Source organism: Vulpes lagopus, chromosome 11, assembly GCF_018345385.1.
Source record: "Vulpes lagopus strain Blue_001 chromosome 11, ASM1834538v1, whole genome shotgun sequence".
NCBI lineage: Eukaryota > Metazoa > Chordata > Mammalia > Carnivora > Canidae > Vulpes > Vulpes lagopus.
The window spans coordinates 93,734,841-93,749,911 of record NC_054834.1 but is presented as its reverse complement, the minus strand read 5'-3'; the positions used below and the strand labels follow the sequence as shown (position 1 = coordinate 93,749,911).

Here is a 15,071-nt window from a genome sequence, read left to right as displayed (position 1 = left end):
TTAAGATGTAGGACTGCTGGAAATTTGCAAATTGGCAACCCAAGTCCAAGTGTCAAATATCTTCCTTTCCTAAGTCCCCACAATGCAACCAACAGAATGGAAGAAATTCTGTACCACTGTTAGAAACTAAGTAAAGCAAATTCTTACCTATGTACTTGAATTTTCAAGAGATTTCCACAAAAAATAGGGCATTTGAGAATGCAGTCAGGTTAAGTAATATTTGCCATCATTCACAAAGACAGAGCCCACCATGAAAAGGAAAGGAATTTATGTTGACCTCAGAGCCCAATCAACATCTCCTAGACTACACTGAAGATAAGCTGAAGAAATAACTCAAATGAACCTTAAACTTGCTGGAACTTCTAACCAGCACATGGAAAGACCACATAGAAAGGGAATCCTGCAGCGTGATCATACCCTACATGCAAAGCCCATAGGTAGGTGGATGGCCTGTGAAGATGTTAGTACTTGCAGGTAGTTTCCTGGAGATCAGTCTGCCACCTGCAATTATCTCAGAGCTGCAAGAGCTGGCATAAGAGAAGTTTCTCAATGGTGACACACTGGTCAAATACTTGCCTTTCTCTGCCAATGGCTCTGCCCCTAACTTGTGGAAAACCGTGGGTTTCTATGCTGACAAAGAAAAAAATTACAATAAATCCAGAGGTTTCCCATTTCTTTTTACTAAGGGTTACAAGAAATGAATATACAATTTGGCAACACATGTATCTTGAGAATTGATATCTATGTCACTCAGATATTTATAACTATGAGAAATAAATATATGTATACACATATACAAAAACCAAAATCATAATAATAAAAAGATATATTTAAGCACATAAAAATAAGTGTCTTCTAAATACTAAAACCATTCAGGGGTGCCTGGATGGCTCAGTTGGTAGAAAATGTGACTCTTGATCTCAGGGTTGTACATTTGAGCCCCATGTTAGGTATAGAGATTATATTAGGTATAGAGTTTTATATAATTCAGGATGCGTGTCACTTAATATACTGCTAGAAATGGTAATGAGCCCATAAAAAGCCTCTTTAAGCCAACAATAGAATTGGAATACTAACTTGAGCAGATAAAGAGAGCAGATACAGATGTGGTAGAAAAGAGAGGAGAAGAGTTTCTTTCCCCATTTCTTGAATAATAAGAATCCATTCAGGGGCACCTGGCTATCTCAGTTGGTAGAGCATGAGTTCGAGCCCACATTGGATGTGGAGCCTATTTAAAACTAAAAAAGATGGGATCCCTGGGTGGCGCAGCGGTTTGGCGCCTGCCTTTGGCCCAGGGCGCGATCCTGGAGACCCGGGATCGAATCCCACATCGGCTCGCGGTGCATGGAGCCTGCTTCTCCCTCTGCCTATGTCTCTGCCTTGTGTCTGCCTCTCTCTCTCTGTATGACTATCATAAATAAATAATATTAAAAAAAAAGATTTAAAACTAAAAAAGAGGGGCAGCCTTCAGTGGTTTAGCGCCGCCTTCAGCCCAGGGCCTGATCCTGGAGACCTGGGATCGAGCCCCGCATCGGGCTCCCAGCCATGAAGCCTGCTTCTCCCTCTGCGTCTCTGCCTCTGTGTGTTTGTGTGTGTGTGTGTGTGTGTGTCATTAATAAATAAAATCTTAAAAAAATAAAACTAAAAAAGAAAAAATTTAAATAAGAGTCTATTCAGGGGACAATTTTTTAATTTAAATAGGCTGTTTATTCATTTGTGATTAAATTCATTTATTCAATCATCCATTCATTGTTACAAACATTTATTGGACAATCTCCATTTCCTGGTCACTAATCTAGTAACTAAGAATATGAAAATGAATACAATTGTCTTTTTTTCTTTAAGAAGTTCACAATCTGGGAAGGAAGTTATAAATATGGAACAAATAATTAGGGTTTGACAGTAGATATTTTGGCAAATAGATGCACAGGATATGTGGAAGCATATAAAATGGACATCTGATCTAGTCTAGAGAAGGCTAATTTTTAGAAAAGATCAGTTCCATCATCAAAGTATCAAAACTGAGTAGGAATAAGTCATACAAATAGTGGGGATGTAGGAGTATTTTAAAGAGAGGAATTAGCATGGGTGAAGACCCAAAAGTGAGTTAGATTATGGTGGATTTGGGTAATTACAAGTAGTCAAGATGACTAAGAGGGCAATGTTAAAGATGAGATTGGAAAGAGAGAGACAAGGGCCAGGTCATGATGTGCCTTATAGGCCATGTGTCTAAGGTGTGCCAAAATTTGGAATAAGTTTCTGCTTTGAGCAAAGACCATATTTTAATTCTCTTAATCACAAAGGAATGGAAATTGGAGGATGCCAAGAGGCAAGAGTCTTTTACATGCCCTTAAATATATTACCAAGTGCTATTCAGATATTACCTGGTGGTGATTTAAAATATGGCCACACACTCTTTGATACTCCTCTACACATTCCTTGATACTCCTTAGGTGGAATCTAATTCCTTCCTCCCTTGACTGTGAAGCTATACAGAGTAACTCATTTCCAGTGATGAGAATAAATTAGGAGTGATGGTGTATGATCTCCTGAAAGAGTTCAGGATATAAAAGGCATTGTAGCTTCCTCCTTGATATATTGGATCACTCATTCTTGAGGAGCCATGGTGTAAGGACACTCAGGAAGCTCTATGGAGAGGTGCATGTGGCAAGGAGCTGAGATCTCCTGCCAAGAGATATGTAAAAATGGATTCTCCATCCTCAGTCAAGCCTTCAGATATCTACTACTACAACTAACATCTTGACTGCAACCTCTGGAGAACAGCCAGCGAAGCTACTTCCAGCTTCCTGAATCTCAGAAGTGGTGTGAAATAATAAATGTTTATTGTTTTAATCCACTAAGTTTAGGGGTAATTTCTTAGCAACGGATAGCTAAAACACACTATACAGCTGCTAGCCCTGTGCCTGAAAGTGAGATTTTTCACACATTTTAAAAACAATCTCTAAACTGTAGACCTGGGCAGTCTATTCCATTGTTGGGCTTTGAGGAGCATAAGAATCTGTCTTTGGCTGGGCATAATGAGGATGGGGCCAATAAAGGACTCTAGTGACACCAAAATCCCTAAATGGAGGGATTTTGACCAAGAACCTTAAACATAATTATCGAAAAGAAATTTAACAGAATTTAATTTTTATGTAGATACTGCATATCATTCTACTTACTTCTATTGATAGGCAAATCTTTCTCTGGGGAAGGGCCAGTAGACCTTGCTTGAGAACAACTCTGTTACTGTTAATCTCATCAGCTTCTCAAAAGAAGGAAAAATCATCATAGGATTGTTTGCATCACTTTCCCATGGATATGATCATCTAGAGAAAAAGCAGAGAGATATATGAAAGCTTAAGTGATCTTCATTCCTAATGATTAAAAATCCATCCTAAATCTTGTAACTTCCACATTTTTAACTCTAGTTCAGACCACTCCTTTGAGTCCCAGCTTCACATATCCAACTGCCTTTAAGACATATTCATTTGTCTTATCTATATCTCAAATTTAAAATGTCTAGCATGGGCATCCCGGGTGGCTGAGTGGTTTAGCACTGCCTTTGGCCCATGGCGTGGTCCAGGAGACACGGATCGAGTCCCACATTGGGCTCCCTGCATGGAGCCTGCTTCTCTCTCTGCCTGTGTCTCTGTACCTCCCCTCTCTCCTTGTGTGTGTCTCTCATGAATAAATAAATAAAATCTTTAAAAAAATGTCTAGGATGAAATAAGCATTTAGCATTTTTTATTATTCTCCACCCCCACAGTGGACTTTCTAGTGGCATCTTTATCCACTCGGTTGTTCAAATCAGAAACCGAGGGATACATCTTTATTCATCATGTTCCCTTATTTTCAACATCAAATCTATCAGCAATTGATGTTAATCTTTTTTCTCCAGTATGAATCTTAAAGTTACTGCTGTCATCTTAGTCCACTCTCACTTCCCATGGATTATTGCATCAACACCTTAACTGGCCTTTAGTTCTCTTAAGTCCCTTTTCTTTCATCATCCAGAGAGATTTTATTAAAATAAAAATTCAGGGATCCCTGGGTGGTGCAGCGGTTTGGCGCCTGCCTTTGGCCCAGGGCGCGATCCTGGAGACCCGGGATCGAATCCCACATCGGCTCGCAGTGCATGGAGCCTGCTTCTCCCTCTGCCTATGTCTCTGCCTCTCTCTCTCTCTCTCTCTCTCTCTCTCTGTATGACTATCATAAATAAATAATAAAAACATTTAAAAAATAAAATAAAATAAAAATTCATCATATTATTCTCCTACGTAAAACTTTTCAGTGGCTTTCCATTCATTTAAAATAGAATGGAGGAAAAAATAAATAAATAAAATAGAATGGAGGGCAGCCCCAATGGCCCAGCCGTTTGGCGCCGCCTTCAGCCCAGGGTCTGATCCTGGAGACCCGGGATCGAGTCCCACGTCGGGCTCCCTGCATGGAGCCTGCTTCTCCCTCTGCCTGTGTCTCTGCCTCTCTCTCTCTCTCTCTCTCTCTGTGTCTGTTTTGAATAAATAAAATCTTAAAAATAAATAAATAAATAAAATAGAATGGAAACAACCATCTCCTGCAAAGCCTTGTGTGATCTGGCCTCCTCTTCTCAACCTCCTTTCCTACCACTCCTTCTCTTCACTTCTATCATACCTATCTTCCAGGTCTTGCACACCTATCAAACCTTTGCTTGCTTCAGGGTCTTCTCACATGTTTTTCCCTCTGTCTGGAATTTTGTTTTCCCATTCTTTATCTGTGGGTTTCTTACCAGCTCAGAGAATCTTCTTTGCTTCTAAGAATGCCTACTAAACAAAAACATTTTTTGAAAATTTAGTGTTTTTCAGGCAATCATATAAACCTGTTTTAGCTATAGCCAATAGTGACTTTTTTCTTAGCTCTTCCTAGAGAAAGTGACTTTGGCTCTAAGGCTGCTTACTCTGTACAGATGGATGAATCATCTGGGAATCTCTTGTCCTGCTTAATAATACCAAAGTGAACTTCCTGGCTCACTTAACTGTGTAGTCCTCCATGGCACAGGGGAAGGAAATTTTCCCCTCTAAAGCTGAGTGATGGGACTCCAAGAAAAAATTCTTTTGGATTGGATGCATATGAAAGAAAGGTTTATACCGCAGTCTTTTTATCTAAGTATGTTGTTGATCTATCCTGTGTCTACCTGTTCAGGAAGAAAAAAAAATAGGGACAGCAGATTGAGAATAGCAGCGGAACAGTCTGCACACTTGATTGGCTGACAAGGATGCACAGGCAAGTAGGCATCTCAGGCTGAGCTGCCTTGCCAGCATGCATAGGATTGGTCGCCAGAGGAGGGCACTCAGAGTTTGCAATAAAGTACTGATGGTGGAAGCTAGTGGTAGTGATGGTGATGGGGCTGGGAAGGTGGGTGGAAGAGGAAGTGCTGGAGCTAAATCTCCCAGATCACAGCCCTTCAGTAAGGAGGGTGCTCAGTGATCTCTGAGGAACTCACACATGAGCCCTGTATGGCTTACCACTCAGATGGCATTAATAGCAGGTGAATGTTGGCTAGAGAAAGAATGACAACCAGAGTGGTTGGTTGGGCAGGGAAACCCCATTGCCTAAGAGGCTAGATCTGTAGTGCTGAAATTGAGAAACACTAGAGATTAAGGGCTTTTCTGTAAAATAATGTCCCCATTCCACTATATGTCATTCAGTTAGTTCTTTCTAAAGGAAAGAAACATTTGAATTTAGTGTAGGACTTAATTTTGGTTAGGAGTGAAACAAATTTTGGAGAAAGGAAAACACTAGCAATTCTGGGCTAACCAAAATTGAATTTGGCTTTAATCACTGCTCTTTATATATCTTTCTTGTGCCCAAAGAAATTCACAAGTTTCCCCACAGCTTCAAATAACCCCAGGTTAGAATCTAATTCATTTCTTTAAAATATCTATTTTTCTGCTCTGCTTTCAACTTTAGTTATGTTTTTGCTTTAGAATCAAGGAACATGAAGAGGAGGAAGAAATAAGGAGAAAACATGAAAAAAAGGATGCTGAAGAAATAAAGCGACAGAATTCATTATATGAATTGGAAATGAGGAAAAAACTAGAAAAGAAAAAAGAAGATATAAATGAAAGCAGAAAACTGTTTTTTGTAAGTTGAAAATACAGCACTTCCTCAAAAAATATATAAAATCCAATGACTAACTTTTAATATTTTTTTGGTAAAATATTGTGGAGTAGAAAACAAGTTGCTATTAAGTTGGGTTTCTAAGTATACTATTGGGAGAACTGTATTTACTATGAATTTTTGTGGGCATGCTCATGTATGAACGAGAAAAGAGAATGAGACTTTATTTTCAAGTGAAGATGTTTTCTTATCCTTTAAATGAGAGAATCGAGGAATGAATGGGGTGATGTGTGTTCGGGTCTGCCTCAATGTTATTAAGTGTTTGATAAACATAATGGTTATTTTGTGCCTATTGCAACTAACTTTATCTTATAATTTTTTACATTCTTTTCTTTAAGATTAGTTTTTATTCTTAAGTAATACATGCACAGAATTAAAACATCAAACACTGCCAGAGGCTTAAAAGAAGAGTAGCTTCATGAGGACAACCACTTCCAGGTTCTTTTTGCTGTTTGTTCTGATATGAAATTATATTCTAAATAATCTGTATATTTTAAAAATACATATCAAGTTCTAAAGATACGTATCTTGATTTATCAATTTAGACATTTTCTGTCCATCTGGCCATTCTCCCCTTTCCCTAAAATAATTATGTCACAATTTTAGCTAAATCATTATTATTATATAAATATTCTCTGAAGAGCCAAGTCATATACTATGATTATATTTCTTTGCATAAATTTTTTATGATTAAAATAGTTGTCTGTGTATTTGCTTTGATGCTTATATACCTGTTTTTTTCCATATGTTCTATAAGTTCTGTCAAATGTATATTGATATTAGTTTTCAAATATTCATCTAAGGAATTCTTTAGGGAGTTTGATCCTCCCTTTCCCTCTGCCCCTCCACCTCACTTGTGTGTGCACTCTGTCTCAATAAATAATCTTAAACAATGAATATTCATCTAATATTAAAGTATCTATATTAAATGGTTTTCTTAGAGCTCCTCCATCCAAGTCCTCTATCCTTCTCTTACTTCTGGACTGCTTATCCTCTAGGCCTCCTGCACAGATGTCACTCTGGAACTTCCCTGGCTCACTTTCCTGGGCTGCAGTTCCCATTTCCTGAATCACATGTCTTCCTTTTCCTTGGCTTACTTCTTCATCTTACTGAGATACATCTTTAAGTAACTTTTTTTTTTTTTAAATTTTATTTATTTACTTGAGAGAATGAGTGAACATGAGCAGGGGAGGGGGAGAGGCAAAGGGAGAAGCAGACTCCCCACTGAGCATGGAGCCCCACTTGATTTGCAGCTCCATCCCAGGACCCCAGGATCATGACTTGAGCCAAAGGCAGCTGCTTAACCCACTGAGTCACTCAGGCACCCTTCCAAGTAACTTTCTAAGAAGGGGTAAAGGTTAACTTTTAAAATTCTTACTTGAAAAGATTATCATTTAAAGTCATATTTGCTTTATGGTTTGACTAGATACAGAATTCTGGTTCAGAATTCAGAATTTTGTATTCATAGTTTCATGATCATCTGACTTCCAGTATTGCTGTTGAGAAATATGTTGCCATTTAGGGTCTTTAGCCTACTTATGTGACCTGTTGTATTTTATTTTTCTTTCCCTCTCTTTATGAAAGATTTCTGGGTCTTTATTTTACATGACATACTTTGATATAGTTCTTTTTATTATTTTGCTGAGCACTCAGTTGATGCATTCAATCTGGAGAGGTATATTCCTTTTATTCTGGAAACTATTTCTTTCTTTTTTTTTTTTTTTAAAGATGTTATTTATTTATTCATGAGAGACACACAGAGAGAGGGAGAGACACAGGCAGAGGGAGAAGCAGGATCCATGCAGGGAGCCCAATGTGGGACTCGATTCTGACACCGTGGGATCACGCCCTGAGCCAAAGGCAGACACTCAACTGCTGAGCCACCCAGGTGTCCCTTCTTACTTTCTTTTTTTTTTTTTTTTTTAAGATTTTATTTATTTATTAATGAGAGACACAGAGAGAGAGAGAGAGAGGGAGAGAGAGAGAGAGAGAGAGAGAGAGAGAGAGAGGCAGGGAGGCAGAGATACAGGCAAAGGGAGAAGTAGGCTCCATATAGAGACCCCAACACGGGACTCGATCCCGGGTCTCCAGGATCAGGCCCTGGGCTGAAGGCGGCGCTAAACCGCTGAGCCACCCAGGCTGCCCCATCTTACTTTATTTCTTGTATAGTCTTCCATTTTGTCTCTTCTGTTCTAGAACCCCTCTGATACACATTGGACTTTCTGAATTGATGTTGTAATTAAAAAAAAAAAAAAATAAGGGATCCCTGGGTGGCGCAGCGGTTTGGCGCCTGCCTTTGGCCCGGGGCGCGATCCTGGAGACCCGGGATCGAATCCCACGTCGGGCTCTCGGTGCATGGAGCCTGCTTCTCCCTCTGCCTGTGTCTCTGCGCCTCTCTCTCTCTCTCTCTGTGTGACTATCATAAATAAAAAAAAAAAAAAAAAAAAAGAAAAAGAAAAAAACCAAAAAAACAAAAACTTCCTCATTTTAAGAGAAATTCAAAGATAATACCTTAAAGAAATTAAAACTTTGAAGCACAGAAGTAGTCATTCCAAAGCTGATATGGCAACTTCAGAATCAATACGGACTGAAACAGCTCTTCTTGTTTTGCTTTGCTATTCTTGGAACATAGATGGCTTCTGTCCTCAAAGTTGCCCCATGACCCTGAATGGCTGTTGGAGCTCCTCCCCTCATATCCACATTCCAGGCAGCAAGAAGGAAAAAAAGATGAAGGACAAAAAAGGATGCTCAACTATCTATTCTCCTTCTAAAGAACATTTCAGAAGTTTCCCACTGAATCTCGTTGGTCATAATTAGTCACATTTAGCTGAAAAGAAAGCTTGGAAATGTAGTCTTTTTTGATGAGCATGTTTCCACTGTGAACAAAATCTAGGTCTTGTTACTAATGCAGAAAAGAGGGAACCCTGGGTGGCGCAGCGGTTTAGCTCCTGCCTTTGGCCCAGGGTGTGATCCTGGAGACCAGGGATTGAATCCCATGTCGGGCTCCCGGTGCATGGAGCCTGCTTCTCCCTCTGCCTATGTCTCTGCCTCTCTCTGTGTGTGTGACTATCATAAATAAATAAAAAATAAAAATTTATTAAAAAAAAACTAATGCAGAAAAGAAGAAAGAATCTTGGGTAGGCAATTAATTGTTCCTGCCATTTTGGGGTTTTATTTGACTTTGAGAGTTACTCTCAACTTTCTTTTAAACTTTGTATTGTATTTTAAATTTAGCTACCAAGGGGTACCTGGGAGGCTCAGTCGGTTAAACATATGGCTCTTGATTTCAGCTCAGGTCGTGATCTCAGGGTCATGGGATTGAACCCCAAGTCAGTGCAGTCTGCTTGAGATTTTCTCTCTTCCTCTCCCTCTGCTCCTCCCCCCCCCCTCACTCACTCACTCTCTCTCTCTCTTAAATAAATAAATAAATCTTAAAAAAATAAATTTAGCTACCAAAGTCTTAATTTGTAAGAGTTTTACCTGTAGTGTTATTGTTCCTTTTAGCCTAAAATCTTATTCTTATTTCATGGATGCAATATTTTTGTCTCTCCAAGACACTTTGGAATGGGACAGACCTTTGAATGCTAACTCTGCCACTAACTAGCTATGTAACCTTGAGCTGAGGCTTTCAACTTCTAAAGATGAGAATTGACTTTGTGTTAATTAAGTCTGTTCTTTCTTATTATAAAACAAATCTGTATAAACATTACAATAAACTTAGAAAAAATCAGGAAAAGAAATCATCCAAAATTAGTCACTTTTAACAGTTTGACATTGGCATTAGGTTTTCGTGTTGACTCATGCTTCTCTTAACCAGATTATGGGCTTTTCAAAGTAATAGACATAAAATAGGAGAGTACTTAAGAATGCTAGGCAATAGTAAACCCTGAGTTATAAATATATTGGAAGATTAAACATTGCATCTTTCACCTTGAATTGGTTTCTACTTCTAGTAACTGAATACACTAATATATCTATATATCCAGGCTATTGTGTTCAAAGGCACCTATTTTTATGATGACTAATTCAGAATGGGGACATGGATATATGCTGATATGAACAAATTTTTATTTTTTGTCTTGAAAAATAATGAACCATATTAAATTTTTCTGTTAGAATATGTATCTATATCTTGTGTATGTGGGAAAAGAAAGTCTAGACAAGAAACTTGATTCACAGTGATCAAGTCTGGTGGGGGAATTAGGAATATAGGCAGACATTGATGGGGGAAGGAAGGACATTTTATACTGTGTACCATATAACTATATTAATTAAACAGTAAATGAAAATCAATGAAAACACTTAATGTATTTTTATGATTATAGTATTATTTTTTAAGATTTGTTTCTTTTTAAAGATTTTATTTATTTATGAAACAGAGAGAGAGAGAGAGAGAGAGAGAGAATGAAGGGGCAGAGGGAGAAACAGACTCCCTGCTGAGCAGGGAGCCCGACCTGGAGCTGCATCCCAGGGACCCTGAGATCATGACCCCAGCTGAAACCAAGAGTTGGCTGCCTAACTGATCCACCAATGTTCCCCCTAGAATTATTTTTAATTAAAATTTTTAAAGAAATGGAATATTTGAAATACAGGAAAGCATTAAGATGAAAAGTCACATATATAATCTCATACCCCAGAGATAACTGTTAACATTTGATACATTTCTTCTAGTAGTATATACATTATAAACTTGTACCTATATGTTTGCAAAACTGAAATATGTTATTATGTAGTATTTTATATTCTCCTTCCACCCCCACTTCCCCATTATATTATTTGTATCTTCCCATATCACTGAGAGTATAATTTAACTGCTTCTTCATTATTAGAGATTTAGAGGTTGTTTCCATTTTTTCACTCAAATAACTTTGAGATAAAGTACATGGTACATAAAGCTTAATGTGTATCTCTGATTGTTTCTTTGGTATAAATTCCCAAGAGAGAAATAATTGAATCAGAAGCTATGACCATTTGACAGGTTCTTGTTAGATACTCGTATGTCAAAAAAAAAAAAAAAAAAAAGATACTCGTATGTCAAAAGATATTTTTCTTTGTAATAGGATAATACATAATTTTTCCCCCAAGGAACATATGAATGATAAGAATATCATCAAAGCCGTAGAACTGCAGCAGCAAGAGGAGGAAGATGAAAAGATTAGGAAATTTATCAAAGCAAAAAAGCGTCTTATACAAATGGGGAAAGAAAAAGAAGCTGAAACACACAGGTAACCTTTTAAAAATAATTGATGTAATTAATAAAGTACTATTTGAAATTATTATAAATCAGAAGTGATATGAGAATAGTTTTTAAGAAAAAGTCATTATATATAACTCGGCAATTAGTGATGTGACTTTAAAGTTAGGGTTCCCTTGGAATATCAAGAACGTCTATCTGGTTGATGGTTGGAAATAGTGAAATCTCTGCTATAGGAGAGGGATATGAGCTGGAGATGCCTTTGTGAGCCATCGATATATAGATGGTAGGTAGGTTAGAACAGTGGACACAGGTGACCTCACCTATGGTGAGTAGGTAAGAAATGAAAGTGGCATAGTCCCTTGGGAAGCCCATATTTAAGGGTCAAATGGAGAAAAGATCATGTGAAGATCAAAGAATAGTTTCCAGAAATTGGAAGAAAATCAGAGAAACAAGAAAGGAGAGTCTCAATAAGAAGAGAGCAGTCATTGGTATTACATCAATAGAGGGATTAAATGAAATTTTATTTTTTAAGGATTTATTTATTATTTATTTTAGAGACAGAGAGTGGGAGGGGGAGGACAGAGGAAGAGTGAGTCTTATGCAGACTCTGCACTGAGCATGGATCCCAATGGGAGGCTCGATCTCACAACCCTGAGATCATAACCTGAGTGGAAACCAGGAGTCAGACACTCAACCATTTGCACCACCCAGGCACCCCTAAGTGAGATTTTAAAAATGAAATGTCCATCAGATATGGAGGTCATTTCTTACCTTAGAAGTTTGGGATGAGGTAGGAGAGGAGAGGGGGCCAATTGCAGCACATTGTGTTTCTGTCTAGATCCTACTTTTTCCTTGTGCAGAACATTCCAATGGCTTTATATCACATGTAGAGTATATACTAAGGCCCATACAGCTCTCCACCATCCTAATTGCCAGCTGACCCCAGCCTCACCTCTGAGACTTCATCTTGTACTATTCTCTCCTTTGCCTCTTCATCACTCACACTGGATCCTCTCTGGGGAATGCTGACTGACCTCCCTAAACTCTTTCAAAAGGATCATTACTCAGATGTTGTCTTCTCATTCAGGCTTTCACTGACTACCTTAATTAAAATTACAGCTCCACCCCCCCCCCCCACATTGCTTATCCACTTAATTTCTTTTTCCTCATTTCGAGAGATAGCACTATTTTAACTATTTATTTTGTTCACTATCACTGTACCCCAGCTAGAGTGTTCTAGAAGAACAGATCTTTAATGTTTTTGTTTACTGTTGTGTCCCCAGCACCTGGAATAGTGTCTGGAACATAGCTGGCAATCAGTAAAGTGTTTAGGAATATTGTTGAAAGTCTAGATGCAATGTCACCTTTCCCATGAAGCTTTCCTTTTTTCTCATCTGCCTATATCATTTTCTAGCTTTCTCATGGCATATATATCACCCTTTGGTGTTTATAGTTATTTGCATAAATGTCTTTTCTCCACTTTAGACTGTGATTTCCTTGGGATATGCACTGTGTCCTTTCTTATCGTTTCTCCCACATTGCTTTACAAATTCACTCAATAAATTAATGAATCTGTCGCATCTAAATTTAAAAGTATTTTTTGCCCTACTCTAAATGAAAATGCCACTATTCTTTTAACAAATAACCTAGTTATTGTTATGTGTCAGGCACCATGCTTGGCTCTGAACTAGAGCCTTAGACTTACTTAGACTAGACTTACCCATTCTCTGACCTCAGGAATCTCATAGTGTAAAAACATAGTTGTCTACCTTCATATAAATAGATGAAGTCGATAAAGTGCTATTAATAGGTTGTAAACAGGCTATATAGTAAGAGGATGGATTTATTCAGGATTTTGATAACTTTTACTTGATATTTTGCGATTTCATTCAAAGAAAGGCCTTTGATTTATTTTATAACCTAAGCCTCCAATGATAGAGTAAGGAGGGTATCTGACAAAGTACTTTGAAAATTTTTTCATTGTGAGAATTTTAATACTTTATTTCTTCACATACACGTGCACATGTGCACATACAGAAGATATTATATGCATTACTCCCTTTGGATTTTTAAAAGATACTTTATTCTAAACAAAGTATTAAAAATAGTTTCCACTTAATCAGTACATAGAAAGAGCAGTGGGGCTCCTTTTAGTCTTGTAAAAGACTATAAAAGATCCAATTTCTAATGAAATTATATTGGCTCCAAAATAAATCTATTCATGAAGATTTAACAAGTGATGGTTATTTTGTTATAGGTTAATGGAAGAAAGGAGAGAAAGAATAAATAACTTCCTGAGTGAGCTAATAAAAGAGAAACTTGACAATGAAGATTTGATTATTGCTAGAGATATTGCAGAGGCTGAGGCTGAATGGGAAAAAAGAGAAAAAGAAAAATATGAAAAAAACAAAGCAGAATTAAAAGCAATTGCAGAATATAGAGCTGTTGTGGTAAGCAATTCAATTATGATGAATAAAAATTTAAAAAAAAATTTAAGTCCTTTTCATTGTAGTTTCCACTCCCTCTGCTGGATAAAAACCTAGAAAAGATTTGGAAAACAACGTATGAATTATCTTCCTATATTCTTGAAACTAGACCATGTTTACTTTCTAGCAGATCACGTGATAATCAATTATAAGTAAGATATTGATAGATGCAAAATAATAATCTCTTCTGTTTCAGAGCCATCTAAAATGCAAAAATTGTTATTCACTTAGTATACATTTCAATGTTTTTTAAGACCAATCAAATAAAAATTACCCCATTGCATTTCCTTATTTCTTAATCCTTCAGATAATCCTTATCTCCTACATAATTGGCCATCATAACATTTAAGTTAGATAGTTTATAAACATTGTTGCAGTTCATTTTTTACCTTGGAAAGATCTTGCTATTCTGCTCCTGTATTTATTTTTTAAACCAGTATGACTCAGGTTTCATTGTATGTTACCTGTTGTTCTAGAAATAAAACAAAACCAAAGTAAACTGGACATGTGGGAATCAGCCCAGGGGTATGTAATTTTCTGCCTTTGCATTGCTCCTGGCTTTCTGCTTGGAGCTTTCTAACTATGCTTTATTAGAGAGCACTGGTTGATAAAAAAATTTTTTCCCCTTTGCCCTTTAACACGTAGATGAAAAATAAAGAGGAAGAAGAAAGACAGAGAAAACTAGAGGCTAAAGAACAATTGCTGGCTATCATGAAAGCAGATCAGATTTTCCAGGAGCATGAAAAGGAGAAAAAACGCAAAGCTGATAAAGAACATCGAGAAGTTCGAGATGCCCATATTCAGCAAATGGTAATTATTCTTAAATATTTATACTTATTTTAACAATAAATATGTAAGGTAGAGTTTATGCTGGTTTTGTTTCCCAGGTGGTTTCCTTTGTCAGATCAGATCAGATGATCGTTACAGTTATGACACAATAAAATATATTAAAAACATGAAGAGTTCATTTATCTTTTTATCTGTATGAAGTTCCAATACTAGGTTTATGTCTTTTGCACAAATATTTATCCTTTTTCAGTGTCTATTATGCTTTAGTAAATATTAAAGAAAATGCAAATGCATATGGCAGGCCATGATGCTTACCTTCTTCCTTTTACTTTTCCCCCTCTTTATAACTATAGCCCAGAGGTAATGTTGATTAGGATTTCATAGGTTTCAGAGTTGGGGTGAATAGGGGTGCCAGAGATTTTAGAACATGTATAGAGGAC

At 37.3% G+C, this 15,071-nt stretch overlaps 1 protein-coding gene across 2 annotated transcripts in view; it reads left to right on the top strand.

Moving 5' to 3' along the window:
• The window catches only part of CCDC173 (coiled-coil domain containing 173), a 38,540-nt gene that overhangs the window by 16,561 nt on the left and 6,908 nt on the right, over window positions 1-15,071 (top strand). For both annotated transcript variants that reach the window (XM_041774096.1, XM_041774095.1), the window contains 4 exons: window positions 5,967-6,123; window positions 11,245-11,384; window positions 13,614-13,806; window positions 14,488-14,652. In XM_041774096.1, the coding sequence (XP_041630030.1) occupies window positions 5,967-6,123; window positions 11,245-11,384; window positions 13,614-13,806; window positions 14,488-14,652 (655 nt within the window). The remainder of the gene's footprint in view (window positions 1-5,966; window positions 6,124-11,244; window positions 11,385-13,613; window positions 13,807-14,487; window positions 14,653-15,071) is intronic.